Source organism: Crocuta crocuta, unplaced genomic scaffold (assembly GCF_008692635.1).
Source record: "Crocuta crocuta isolate KB4526 unplaced genomic scaffold, BGI_CrCroc_1.0 scaffold50, whole genome shotgun sequence".
Classification (NCBI taxonomy): domain Eukaryota; kingdom Metazoa; phylum Chordata; class Mammalia; order Carnivora; family Hyaenidae; genus Crocuta; species Crocuta crocuta.
Window position 1 is genome coordinate 2,237,168 of NW_027527428.1, and position 14,443 is coordinate 2,251,610.

The 14,443-nt window shown below is 55.1% G+C and overlaps 1 protein-coding gene across 1 annotated transcript in view; it reads left to right on the forward strand.

Annotated features, from left to right (window-relative positions):
* SLC38A12 (solute carrier family 38 member 12) overlaps positions 1-14,443 on the forward strand; it is a 55,086-nt gene that overhangs the window by 10,896 nt on the left and 29,747 nt on the right. Inside the window, exons 5-7 of the mRNA XM_077756067.1 lie at positions 1,250-1,331; positions 1,821-1,917; positions 2,644-2,724. Of these exons, the coding sequence (XP_077612193.1) occupies positions 1,250-1,331; positions 1,821-1,917; positions 2,644-2,724 (260 nt within the window). The remainder of the gene's footprint in view (positions 1-1,249; positions 1,332-1,820; positions 1,918-2,643; positions 2,725-14,443) is intronic.

Consider the following 14,443-nt stretch of genomic DNA (forward strand, 5'->3'; position numbering starts at 1 on the left):
AAGGACCTTCAGCACAGTCATCTGTCTGAATGGGAGGTGATTATTGGGGGCCTCCAGGTAGGGGTGGCCATGTCCCCTCCCTGCTCAGCCCATTTATATTTGAACATGATCGATGAGTTGGCTTTGTGCAACCATGAGAAGCCTTTATGCCTTAACTAAGATTGATTCTACTTTTATTTGCAAAAAGAAGGGAAAAATCTGAAGTCCTCAAAATGGTCACTTAGGCAAGATCATGAGAACCCTTTCTAGAAGGTGCTGAGGCCCTGGAATAGGAGTTTCAGGACTGGCTTCCCTCCGCCCCCCAAGGTGGGGTGGATGTGGCTGAGCGGTCAGCCTGTGCCAGATGAAGGCACCTGGGGAGGGCTGGGTTACAGCTTCAAGGAGGGAGAGGACTGTGCCATCTGAGGCTGTTCAGCAGGGAGAGACTCAGCCCTTGGGTTTACCAGCAGGAGGGGGGCTTTCTCGGCAGCTCTGCTCACAGGAGTACCCCTGCGCTCCAGCTCCGGCTGAAGTCCGGGCCCCTCCAGCTTCTCTAAGAGGAAGAGGAGAGAAGATGGTTTTGCACTCTAGCTTGACTCCTCAGCAAATGTGTGGTGTCACCTCTCAGTGTCCTTTTTGATTCAAGCCATAAAAATGCAAGCTTATTTTTACATTCGCGGCTAGGTTATTAAGGAAAGTAAAGGTACTGCCAAAGAAGGAAGGAAGGAAAGACAGAAACATGGAAGCACATTCTGGAGCCAAATGTCCTTTTCACTTGTCCGTGCTGTGCCCCATCCGTCAGTGTATGGGCCCGGGAGCTGACTGCTTGTCTGTGTCCCAGCGCGGAGAGCGGACAGCTGCCCGCCGCCCTTCCCACAAGCTTCCAGAAGGCCCATTGTGACTCGGCCTCCGCCCGCTCTGCCCCCAGCCGGCCCCTTCACAGTGTGCGGTACCACATCGCCCCGTGTCCCCTCTTCACCCGGGCTCACGCTTTACCCCCGGCCCCCATCAGCTTATTTCACACCCCTCTCTCCCATGCATCAAAACATATTCTAAACATAGACAAGGACATGAAGGCAAGCACGCAAGGCGTCCCTTATGCGCACACATTTTATCAGGTCAGATGCATCCTGAAAGTCCCCTAGGGAACAGCTCTCAGAAGAGAGAATGTGCTGTGCTTGTTGGTCTTGAAATGGTTCTTCCTTTGTCATTGTACCACCTCCGACCTCCCACCTGCCTTTGGCAGTTAAACTGCAGCCTTTCCCCACAGCTTTGTGACGACTACCTTCGTGGTAGAGGCCATGGCCGCAGCCAACGCTCAGCTCCGCTGGAAGAGGATGGAAAACCACCAGGTGTGTGTATTGCCCTTGGCTCCGGGCAGCACCTCCGGCCAGTTGTGCGCCAGGAGGGGCAGCTCTCAGGGGCCAGGTCCTTCCCTCCTGACACATAGGCAGCTCATGTCCACAGCATGCCTCCAAGCCCTTGTCCTGAGCCAGAGTTTCACAGCCACATAAGCCACTGAACAAACACAGGCGGCCTCTGCTCCCTTAACGTCATGTCGTGAGTCCCCTTGACCCCCTACCGTGAGCTCACTCGTCATCCTGAACCTCTGTACCCCCAGGAACAGCACTGCAGCCTCAGATCTGACATCTATCTGAGTGTCTGTGCCTTCTCATGTGACCGCATGGAGGTGTTGAGAGGTGCCCCTAATCTGACACCTTCTGGAAAGAAATATCAAAGGAAATGGGTTTTCCAGTTTCCTACGGGATTTCTGTAGAGTTATGTGCCCCTCCTTTTTCCTTGTTTGTCCTCCACCCTCTCCCCGCCCCACCCCCTCCTAGGAGGAGGAAGAGGATGACTCCTCCACAGCCTCCGACAGTGATGTCCTTGTTCAGGACAACTATGAGCGGGCAGAGAAGCGACCCATCCTGTCAGTGCGTAAGTTTTGGGGTTACGGGCCGGCAGGCACCTACCTCCGATCCACAAGTTTCTTCCCTTGTAGAGAGAGCAAGGGGGTCTCTCTGCAGAGACTGTCTGGCCAGAGCACGAGCTGGGGGCCCAGGCTTCCCCTTGCTGGCTCCACCACTTGCTGAAGTTCACGGCTCAGTTCTCCAGGCACACTGGAAGCTCGAGCAAATGTGGGGTGTCCAGTTCATCCTCCTGTCCCCCACTCACGTGTGCCTGACAGGTCCCTTCCCAGTCCAGCCGAGCCAGGGCCCCGTGACCCAGCTTCCCTTCTCCCCTCTGCTACGAGCATCCCTGGGATCCCTTTCCGTACACCGTTTTAAAACTTTTCAAGTGGGGAAACATTAGAAGTTTTCCCAAGAACTTGAAATGCTGGGACACCTGGGTGGCTCAGTTGGTTGAGCGTCCAGCTCTTGGTTTCGGCTCGGGTCGTGATCTCGTGGTTTGTGAGTTCAAGCCCCACATCAGGCTTTGCACTGACTGTACGGAGTCGGCTTGGGATCCTCTCCCTGCTGTCTCTCTGCCCTTCCCCCACTCATGCTCACTCGCTCTCAAAATAAACATAAAAAAAATTTTTTTTTTAAGTTTTAATTGCTTGAGGATTTCCTCAATCTGGAGAATTTAGTGAGCTTAGCACCCCCTCCAGGAGCTTTTCCGAGTGAAAACCACTTCCCCTCCCTTGTTCTTTTGGCTCCACAGAGAGACGCAGATCTCAGAACCTTTTTGAAATCACAGACCGGGTGGAGATGGGACAGATGGCCTCCCTGTTCTTCAATAAAGGTACGCGTTCTTTCTCAAGGTGGGGCGAAGGCAGTCCGATAGACTGACAGCTAGGGACGGGGCCGCCGGTGTCGGCCAGCTCTCAGTGAGTTTGCGAGGCCGCCCGGCTGGCCGAGAGGCCCAAACCACTCACATTGCTTTCCTGGATCCCTCTCCGCTCATCAGCATGGGGAATAGAGAGGCAGCTCCGTGGCCACCCTGCTCGGAGAGGTCAGGAATCCGAAGCAGCTTTCCAAGGAAGGAAGCCAGTGGGGCTGGCTGGTAGTTTTGTGCCTCTCGCCTGATTGCTTCTGACTTGTCTCTCTTTCCTTCTGGACTGTTCCGTCTAGAACAACACAGGGCAGCTACCTGTGACCATGGCAGGATACACCATGTACACGCCTCTGTGTGTGTGCGCCTCTCTCTCTCTCTCTCCCTCTCTCTCTCTCNCGTATTTTCCTAGTCTTTTTTCCCCCAGACTCCTAGGAGCAGAGCTGACCTCAAATAGCCCAGGAGGAACATGTCCCCGGCTTTCCCCTTGGGGACCCTGGAGGCTCTTCAGAGCCACCAAGATTAGAAGGGAGCTGTCACTTCATTTTTCTTTNTGAGGGTCTACACAGCTCCACGCTCTGGCTGGTTATGGGGCCACAGTCCTGGGCAGAAAACATACCATGTTACTGAGAATGCGGCCTGCGTGCGCTGGTGACCAGGCCTCAGTGACACGTGGCTTGCATTTGGCATTTGGGTCGTGCCAGCTCCTGGCCCTGAACTCTTGTAAATTTAGCTCCGGGTTTGAGGGACGCCCTGAACACAGCTCTTTAAGAGTGTCAGAACTAATTTTCCAGAGAGTTGCCGTGTGTTGGCCTAACCCCTGGCCGGCCCCCGAGCATATGGTAGGTGCCTGGCTTCCTGGCTGGGCAGGACTGAGCCATCTTAACAGTTGGTCCTGACCACACACAGGCTGTCCAGATAGGGAAGGATCAGCCCAGCTCTCTCCCTGTCTCCCCTCCTCCCTGCAGACAAGGGAAGAAGATGAGTCTCCAGGCTGTTCTCAATTGCTCTGTGCCATGGGGGTTGGGGGGCGGAGTTGGAGCTGAATACCACACCAGACGGGTCTTGGGTAATAAGATACGAAACCAGAGGCAGTTATTTATCTCTGCCTGCTTTGCAGGCGGGACTCAGAGATGCTTCCCTTTCCCTCTTGCAGCATCTGTTAATATTCTCTGCCTCCTCTTGGTCCTCCTCAACCCTGACACAGATTTAGGTGTACAAAGTGACACACGGTTTGACACGTGGCCATTTAGCTGCTGTGGTGGGGAGGGGAGGCAGGATTCGGGAGAGAGCTGAGCCTTTCGGGCAGTTGGCCTCTTCGTTACCTGCCCTGGCAAAGGCTTGCGTAGGACCCGCCAGCCATGTCACCTGGTTCAGAGTTTGTTAACCCAGGGACACTGAGGGGTGGTTATGCCTTCCCAGGCCCACCCTGTGGACCTGCCGAAGGAGTCCTGTGGCCCAGGCCACGGGAGAGATTGGTTTTCCTCTTCTGTGTTGCTGGAGCGGTCGGATGGTCTGCTGTTTCTCTCGCTTGTTCACCTATGGCTAGAAACTTGGCTCTTAGTAGAATCGTATCTCAAATCCCCTCCCCCTCCTCCCGCCACCCCTCCACAGGTCTGGTGGAGATTCCATAGCAAGTTCTTCCCTGGTACTGTTCCCCACTTCCCCAGCCTTGGGGAGGGGTCCTGCTGGGAGAGCAGCCCAGCTGAGGCCTCTTAGCATCTTAGCATCTCAACAAAGCGTCGTTGATAAAATTAGCCAAAGTGGTAGTGAAGTGTAAGGACCCATCTGAATCTCTTAACTGGCTGTAGGAGGAGGTAGAGGAAAGGGTCCAAGAGGTCAACACAGACATGTCTCGGGCAGGGGGCCAGGCCTCCGGGTCTTTCCACAAGAGGCTGTTAGACTCTGTGCTGAATCCGCCTGGCACGGCCCCTCCCCAGCGACAGATACAGAGTACTGGGAATATTGGCTGCTGCCATTTGCCTGGTAAATTATTTAGGAGCGTTATTATTGCCTTATTAAATTGTTCCTTCATTTATTCCTGTAAACCTTCCACATGACGGGAGCCTCCCTCCTTGAATCTCAATAGCTCCCTGACCGAACAGAAGGCGCCGTTCAGGAAAGCAGACAGGCATTAATTACCGCCTTCATCTTTCAGATATTGCTTTTATAACTCATAGGGCTGATTGCCACGGGGCCTGCCAAAGCTACAGAGATCAGAATTGGGGGGTGAGCAGAAGAAGAGCCCATTCTCTCTGGGGTGTTGCCCCCCCCCCAACCTCCCGGTCCACCGCTGGGGGCTTGGGTTTGCCCATAAGGTATTCAGTTCAGATGTGCTCTTCTGCCTGGCTTTGAGAAATTCAGGGCAGACGTCTCAGACGTTTGGCGTGTGGCTCTGAAGAATGCGCCTCCCGACCCTCAATGCTGGGTGCTGTGCGTCCACCTGTGGGCCCACCACCCTGCATGAGCTGGAAGGGGTTTTCCTCCTTGGTCCTGAGCTCTGCTGCAGGTGACAGGGGCACCTTCCCCTCCCAAGTCTGACCCACAGGGCTTATCCCTGTGTCTTCATTCCGTCATCAGGTGGCCTCTTTAGATCATTAGGGAGTGGGGGTGTACCTCCCCCTCCCTGCCCCTCAGCCATCCATCCCTTCTAAAGACTCCCACTAGGCCTCTTGCTACCAGCGTTCTCTGATTTTGCCAGCAGCCAGACTTCACCAAAAGATGGGGCAAGAAGGCAGACAGCTTTAAAGCACCCCCACCCCATGCACAGTCACCTTGTCTCAGGAAGAGGAGGCACCCACCCGGCCGGCGTGCTTCGAAGGGCCTCCTAAGAACCATCTCTTCATTGCTATTCTGGGACAGCACATCCTGGGAAATAAGGATACAGGCTTTTTTATTTTGTGATTTGATTTCCAGAAAGTCCTCTGGAAACGATCTCGTCTGTGTCTTCCTAGGAATGCTACTGAAATGCACACACAGAATGAGAATATTTGGGATGTTAGCTATACCCAGAGGCCAGCCTGTGTGTGGCATCACGATAAGAAGGGAGCTTTCTCCACCAGCGGCCACCAGTCGCTTCCCAAAGCCCTTGACTTTAACAAATGGAAAATTCCTCCTCCCCTCCCCGCACCCTGCGACCTCCGTCCACATCCTGTGATTGCCAGTGCAGCTGACATGAGTCAGTCTCTCTCTATCTCTCCTTCCCTGGAGCAGCCACAGAACAGGGTGCTGGGAGGCAGGGGTCCCGTGAGTCACATGTGCTTTTCAGCGGCATCCCTGCAAGCTGCTGCAGCTGGAGCCACCAGTGAGTGACCTGGGCCATTGCAAGGGCCCGTGAGAATTGACATCAGGACCTGCTGTCAGCTGGCTTGGATTCTCAGAACCACCACCCCCACCAGCTGCCCCTGCTGCTGCTCCTTTGAAGGATCAGTGGGAAAGTGTTGGGCACCCTAACTCTTTCAAACCAGTAACCTGGCCTCCAGGCTGGGGAGTATCTTGGGATTCTTTCTGCAGAGTTTCTCCAGCTTCGCTAGGAAACAAAGTCAGAATTTAGCATTTCGTTCTCTCCTGTGCAATGAGGGGCCAGGGACCAGTGGTGACGTGGAAGGATTGCGTGCAAATCGGTTCTGTCCAGGAATCCGACTGTCCCCAGTGTTGGGAGGCGGGACGTCTGCTGCCGTCCCCCGGATTCCAGGCCACTGCCAAGTGCTCGTTTCACTTCCTCGTCCCTGCAGTACCTCTCAGCCTGTCACTCGCACCCCTTGCCCCGGACCTGGCCCTGTCATTGCCACCACCTCCGGAGTGTCAGGGAAGCCCCAGGGCCACGGTGGGACTCCCCGAGTGCTGAAAGCTCACGGTTTGCAGGAGTGGCCTCTGCCTCTTACAGGTGGGCAGACGCTGCTGGGTGACCGGCAGTCCAGCAGGCACCGGCCGGGCAGAGCCGGGAGCGCAGATGGTAGAGCGGAGCTCATCCTGGCTGGAGACTCAGCTACAAACTGACGCTACCAAGTGGGGGCCCCTTGTGGGGTGCCTTGGGACAGGACAAGGTCACCCTGGCTCGCCATCCCGCCTTGATACCGGAGCTGTGACATCCACCTCCAGGGCATGGGTGGCTCGGGAGAGAGATGGCAGCAGGCAAGCGCCCAGCGGGTGACCTGCCACCCTGTGCCGGACACCCCCTTGAAGAAGCAGGGTGTGTGTTGGGGGCCAGGGAGGAGTTCAGGGAGTTCTGTCTGCTGGACTCTTCCTAGAGGAGTCAGCAGTGTGACTGGGCTCAGGGTACCGTTGGGAGGGTCTTCCTAGGCCTTCACCCAGAGTCCCGGTTTCACCCTCCACCCGGAAGCTGTGTTTTCTGATTCTGTGTTGGTCTCTGCCACCTGCTACATTTAAATCAACACATGGTCCCCCTTTCTAAGTTTATCTCATGAGAGAGAGAGAGAGTACCCGCACAAGCTGGGGAGGGGCAGGGAGAGAGGGAGAGAGAATCCCAAGCAGGCTCTGCACCGTCAGCACAGAGGCCAGTGTGGGCCTCTATCTAACCCACAAACTGTGAGATTGTGGGCCGAACTGAAATCAAGAGTCAAATGCTCAACCGACTGAGCCACCCAGGTACCCCAATAGTCCCCTTGTTTTTAAAAATTTTTTTTTTGTTAACAGCATTTTTTTAAATTTAAATTCAAGTTAGTTAACATATCGTGTGATAATGATTCTAGGAATAGAATTTAGTGATTCATCACTTACATATAACACCCGGTGCTCATCCCAACAAGTGCCCTCTTTAATGCCCATCACCCGTTTAACTCATCCCCCCACCTAACACCCGACCAGCAGCCCTCAGTTTGTTTCTGTTTTTAAGAGCCTGTTATGGTTTTTCCCCTTCCCTGTATTTATCTTATTTTTCCTTCCCTTCCCTTTATCTGTTTCGTTTCTTAAATTCCACATATGAGTGAAGTCATGTGATATTTGTCTTTGGCTGACTTATTTTGCTTAGTGTGATACGTTGTAGTTCCATCCCTATTGTTGCAAATGGCGAGATTTCATTCTTTCTGATTGCTGGGTAATACTCTGTTGCACATATGTGCTACATCTTCTTTATCCGTTCATCTGTTGATGCACATTTGGGCTCTTTCCATACTTTGGCTATTGTCGATAGCGCTACCGTAAACATTGGGGTCCATGTGCCCCTTCAAATCAGCTCTCCTGTATCCCTTGGCTAGATACCTAGCAGTGCAATTGCTGGGTCATCGGGTAGTTCTCTTTTTAATCTTTTGAGGAACCTCCATACTCCCAACAGTCCCCTTTTAAAAACCCAGTGGTCTCTTCCTAAGGCAGTACCATTCAAGGGTTAAACATCCTCTTTGTGAGGACGTGGCGAAGGGGGCGAGGCACCCGCTGGCAGTGCCAGGCCTCGACCGGTCCTTCCTCCCGCGGCTTTGATGTGTGTATAGCGTGTCACCGCTTACTTTCTGATGTGGCCCTCCCCGGTGCACCGTGAGGCCCCTGGCATCATCCCACTTTACAGCTGAAAAAACTGAGACGTGGGGCCGGTGACTTCCCCTGGGCCACAGGGCCTGTCCCCATCCTCTAGCCCTGGACACAGGCTTGCTGGGCTTGCACGCAGCCCCATCGCGCGACCCAGGAGGAGGGGCAGGCCGTACCCGTCCGTCAGCCTTTGGAGCCTGACGTCTGCAGAGGGTTGAGGGCGACTCTGTCCCGGGGAGTGTCTGTTCAGTGATCCGTGAGTGCGCACCCTGCCGTCTGCCTGATAGATTTGCTGCCTGTCTTGCCGCCCCTCGCTCCTAGACAGTGGAGCGGACAGCTCACACTCACTCAGAACGCTGGAATTGGACGTGTCTTCCCAAGGACGTCTCCTGTCCCTGCCACAGCCTCTTTCTGTGTTCTTTCAGCATCAGCCACTGTGCCCTGGGGCTGTGGCATCTGCTAATAAGTGGGTCACTGCTGCCATAGCTTGAATATGTATTCTTACCAATTCTGGGGCAGGAGGTGGCCTAGAGGCCTTCAGGACCAGCACAGAGGGAAGTTCTGGGGGGGGGGCGGCAAGGTTTCACAGCGGCAGTGACCTGACAGAGCGTGGGGACTCTCAGGAACACTGCCACCCCCTCCAGAGGCACCCCCGTGCACCCCAGAGCACAGTCAGAGTAGGGTGTGGTGTGGGTGCTACCCCTGAGTTTGCCACCATCAGGAACGTGGGGTGGAGTGCAGCAGACGAACTAGGAAGGGTGGCCCCCGAGGGCTGGAGGGCTGGCGGGAACTGACAGAGCAGATGAGCTGTCTTTATGGGGGAGGGGGCTCGCGGGCTGGCTCCATCTGGAAGCAGAGAGCAGGACCCTGAGCCCACAAATGGCCCAATGACAGTTTCCCTTCTCTGGGTCACACTGCCTTCCTGGCTGATGCACACGGTCAGGACTCAGTAACAGCCTGAGAGATCCCTGCCGGCCTGGCGTTGCTTACAGGGTCTGGAACAACAGAGTGCCTGCTTGGGATGCTTTTTTTCCTTTTCTCCCTCCACACAGCATGTTACCAGGGAGGTAGCTACCAGGGAGGCCCATCCTTTTTTTCTTTTTCTTCCTCCCCACAGTGGGCTCCTCTTTACTCGGTCCAGAGGCTCAGAAAGGTCCATTTGCTTGGCCTCTCACCCTTTCTCCCCACTCACTCGTGGGAAGCTACCAGTCGCCGTGGGCGCTCCATGCAGGTGCAGGGGGTAGCCCTGGTGACCCGGGCCCGGCCGCACGCCGAGAGCTCGGCTTGGTGGTGGCCCTCAGGGTCTTCTGCCAGCCACAGAGTGTCCGCTTGAGCCTCTGGGTGAGACCTGCCCATGTGCTGCCTGTCTCCCCCATGTGCTGAGCCTCTGCTTTCAACCCGTGATGCTGAGTCTCAAGGAAGAATGAATGGATTTCTGCTCTGCGCCCCAAGAATGCGTGTGCCCGTAGCCCAGACAGGGGCTGGGGCTCTAATGTTGAGGGAATTCTGACTTCAGACAAGCACCGGAGCTCACATTGAAGTGACTGACTTTAAAGGATTAGCTTGTCTCTCTTTTTCAAGGAAATCAATAACACGGGGACAGGCCCGTGTTTTTCTTTCTCTCTCTCTCTTTTTTTTTTTTTTCCTAGGGAGCTGTCTGTATATCTCATCCCGGGAATGGTCTCATGTTTTTCAGTGCGCTTTCCATCCCCCCAGTCTAGCCCTTTCTAAATGAAATTCAGATTGCGCTGTCACTCACCCCAGCTCTGGGTCTCTCAAACTCCTGCCAAGGGACCCCATGAGCCCCCAGCACCCTGCCTGTCACCCACGGCTGCTGTTGCCCGAGTGCAGCCTCTGGCCCATCCCCGGTGCCTGCCCAGGTGCTGCCCGGCACGGTTCCAGACCATGGTGACCACTGCCCCCTGCCTCACCCCCAGTACCTTGGGGTGTTTGGCCCAAGTTTCCTTTTCCAGCTCAGTGAGAGGATTGTTGTTTTTATTTTTAATGCGCTCTCAGGATGTGGGTTTTGTCAGCTGGCATTAAGCCCGCCATCCATCACCCCCACGGCCCACCTCTGCCACCTCTGGGCACCTCACACTCCAGCTGAGGGAATGCCGCCTAATGCCCAGCACTGCCTCCTCTGCGCTCCCAGTAAAATCACCAGGTGATGGGGATTTGGATCGCCAAACGGTGGGACTAGCGCCTCCTGGACGGTCCCCACCATCTCTCCCCCAAGCCTCAGGAGCTGCTCGCTGCCATTGGTGAGGGTCCTGCATTCTCTGTCCTCTTGGGTGAAGGGAACTTGCCTCCCAGCTCCCAAGCCAGGTGAACCGCCCAGACCTCTGGTCACAGCAGCAGTTTGAGTGTCTCTCTGCCCCCGTTAGGATGTCCCAGGTCTCTGTCCCCATATCCGTTGTCTGGGAAGTCACAAGTATGTGCTTACAAACACCGCTTGCCCAGAGCAAGCTGTTTTAACTCCTGGGCGCAGGGGCAGATGTCAGACTGACTTGCCTGGATTCCTGTCCTTCCACCCTGCCCCTGTCCTCAGTTCAGTCAGGGAGGTGCTTTGGGATGGGGGGGGGGAAGTCATCTTGTGTGCCATAACCAGGCCACCCCACCCTAGCCAGTCAGCTCCTCAGAAACCCCACTATGTGAAAGTCCAAATGCGTAAAACAAATTGGGGGGTGGGGTATCTATTACAAAGTGCTCCCTTATTGTACAGAAGGACTCGCTGCGGGTTTCTCTCAAGTACTTGGTTTTCCTAGTGTGTGTAAAATGTCATTCTATGAAAACTAAGTATTTATAAATAGAACTTTCAGAAGCCTGTCTGTTGTAAGGGAAGTATCCACGTGGTCGCGTGCAAAGGCGCAGCGGTCCAAAGCCCGGTGCATGTGGAAGCAGGCAGACGTGGGGTTGGGGTGGATGTGAGCAGCCCACCTACAAGAGAGGCAGAGCTGTGTGTGCGTGCGCGCACACGCGCGCGCACACACACACACACACACACACACACACAAGCTGGGAAGCTTCACGGGGCTTGTTATGTGTATGCCCACAGCCTCCTCCTGCATGGGCCCATTTGGTTGGGAAACTTCCAAATAGGTCTCCATGGGGAGTGTTCGTCCCTGCTGGGGACCTTCTGCGCTGTGCTTTTTCAGGACCATTTTATCCACACTCCACGCTGATCCCAGGCAGCCCGAGCTTGAGGCTCGAGCGCACCCTCTCTGTGAGTAGCATGAACAAGGGTAAACACCTGGCTTCTCACTCCGCAAGCGTCCTGGCCCGACCCTGTGACTGACCCATGCATGTGTTTTCATCTGTCCCCCTCCACCTGCTCTGGGCTGACCCCAAACACTCTAGGCCACCTCCGTGCCCTGCGTCCCTCTGCTGCCAGATCTCCCTTCCAGCCAAAGAACTAAAAGTGACTTTGTATTCTCTAAGCACACGTTCTGGTTGATTCCATACCTCCCGCTCCCCTCCTGCCCCCTTTCTATTCCATTTCCCCCAAAAGCACAAGGAGAAAACTGCCATCTAGAACCCAGCAGCCTGCCAGTGGTTTTGGAGGAAGATGGAATGTTCTTGAATATTTTGTGCTAACTAAACTGGAAACTATACGTGCCAAACCGTTTCCCCTTCCCATCCTGTGTCTGTGTCTCTCTGATGCTTTCATTGCAGAGAGCACCCTGGTACTCGGGACAGCCTAGCTGAGGTTTGTGGGGCTGTGCCTGCCCCCTGAGTGGCGCTCACTCTCTGTTGCAGGGTGTCTGTTGTGAGCAGAATCTCTCTAAATAGCGCCCCAGGGCCCCACCAGTAATTGTTTAATTAAATAAAGCACTCAGTCTAAAGTAATAACGACTCTCCTCTGTGTCGCCGGCATCCCAGCCAGTGTGCTGGCCATGCAAGCTGCTGAAAATAAAAGTGTGGGCACTTTCTCCAGACCGTCGGCCAGCCCAGCAGAGGGAAGCCAGGGCCGAGGAAGCCCAGAGCGTTTGCAGCTAGCGGAGAGATGCCTGTGGCCCGGGCGTGATGGGTGTTAGGGGAGCTGAACAATTCAGGTGCATATTAACGATGACATCTGATTAATTAGCATGAGCTCGGGCTGTCTCGTGGGTTGGCTGAGAGCAGACCAAGGTACGTTTTAATCAGCCTTCAAGTGCAAAGGGAGGTGCCGCAGAGCAGATGCTTCATGGAGAGTGTGATTCTGGAAGGAAGGGTCACACAGCACAGCAGGGCATAGTCAGTTTGGCTATGTGAAGAACCTCCTCTGGCTACTGATTGAGACGTTCTCTGAAAACCTTGACAAGAGGAGGGAAGAGACTGCCAGGCCAAGTGCTGGATGCCAACCGGGACTGGAAGGCCCCCCGCTGGTCTGTGACGTGCACCCCTCACCACTGGAGGGAGGTTTTGCTCCACCCATGAGCCCCTAGGAACACCGGTCCAGCTCTGTGCCTTTCCCCAGGTCAGGAGTGTGAGCCTGAACTCTGTCTCAAAGTTTGGCTCCAGGAACCAACTTCAAGTATTTGTTAAACATACACACTCTTGGGTCCTACCCCAGGCTGAATGTAGCAGAATCTAAGGCCCCGAGGCCCAGGAATCTGGCCTCTCAGCTAGTTCTGCAGACAGTTCTGTGCATTCTCCCCTTTGAGTTCTCCTTGCAGAGGACCTGTCCCAGTGTAAATGGTCCTGCCGGCACCCAGTCTCCCGGGCTCTGGTCACCCAAGCTGTAGCAGTGGAGGCAGCGGTCAGGGACTTCTGTGCCTCGCCTCTTCCAAGGAAAGACGATGGCCACACGTCCACAGGTCTCCAGCCTGGTGTCTCCAGTAACACACTGGAGTTGATGCCTCACACACTTCCATGCAGACAGGGAACAGCATCACCCCTCTGATCAGACTGTTTTCAGATTCCAGATTTCCCCGGGAGGAAGGGGCTCCAGCAGCATCCCTTTGTTGACCCGGGGTCAACAGGTTCCCCCTGGGTCCCTGCAGATGGTGCTCTGAGCTTCCCCTTAGGGCCCATAGCTTGCCAGCCCCATGGAGAGGCCTTTTACTCTATCGACTAGGGAGGAAGCTGGGGATGTTAGTGTGATTTCTTATACCTAGTTGGACAGCTTGTTAGCCAGATTGACGCCTGTGTCCCCTCCTTCCCCACTTCCAAGGTTACTCAGTGTCGGCAAAGAATCCTGCTCCCCAGTCTGTCTATTTCGAGATCTGACATCAGCAGAGAAGGGGTGGAGCCAGCTTGGCCTGTGCTCCTCTCTGCAGGGCTCCCGTGTTCTGGGCACCTGACTTCCTTCCCTCCCCTCCAGCTCCAGCGAGGAGCAATCCCACTCCCATCCACTCTTCCCACAAAGAGACAAGTGGGAAGAGTGGAATGAGGAAGGTAAGGCGCCAGGAGCACCCGCAGCCATCACCTGGTGCCTCCCATCGAGTGCCACAGGCATGCTGGGCAGCTGAGGTGGCAGAGGCCGATGTCCTCGGGACAGGGACACCCAAAGCAGCCAGGTCGCAGCTGGTTCCTGGAGATGCTAACGGCTCTGCAGGTTCTAATGCCCACGAGGCACATGTACCAGCCACCGAAAGTCAGCTTAACTACTGACAGAATCAGGTGGTTGGGGTGTGGGTGCTTTTCTCCAAAAAGAGAGACTCCCACTCGTCACTCATAACACAGTCCACCTGTCTCCTCGAGTCCTCTTGTTCTTAGGACCATTTGACCCCCAGCCCAGCCCTGACAGCTCTTTCCAGGCCCCGGGTCACGTGGCCAAGCCAGACAAGTATCTCCAGCTTTCTTGCGTGTGCAGCAGAGCACAGCCCTGGGGGAAGTAGTGCCATGGACCCGTCGTCTCCCCGTTCTTAACATCCAGCAAAGTACACCTCGGTGTATCCAGTACCCAGAGCTGGTTTTGATTCTCCGTGGAGAGAGTCTCAAGTGGCTAAAAAGTAAGAACTGATAAACCAAGCCTGTGGGTGAAGGAGAAATTAACATCTCAGCGTCTCTCACCCACTCTGGTTCCCCGGGGGGGGCTCGCCCACGAGGTTCTAGATGGCATTGTTACCCGTTTATCACTGTGGCCCGCTGGCCAGGACATCCCTGCTGTGCCTTTTCCTGTCTGCCCCCAGAACTTACAGTTCAAGTACATACAGTCTCTTTTAAGCCTTGTCCCATTAGGACAGAGAAGAGCAGAGCAGGGCCCGGGGGGGGGGGGGGGGGGGAC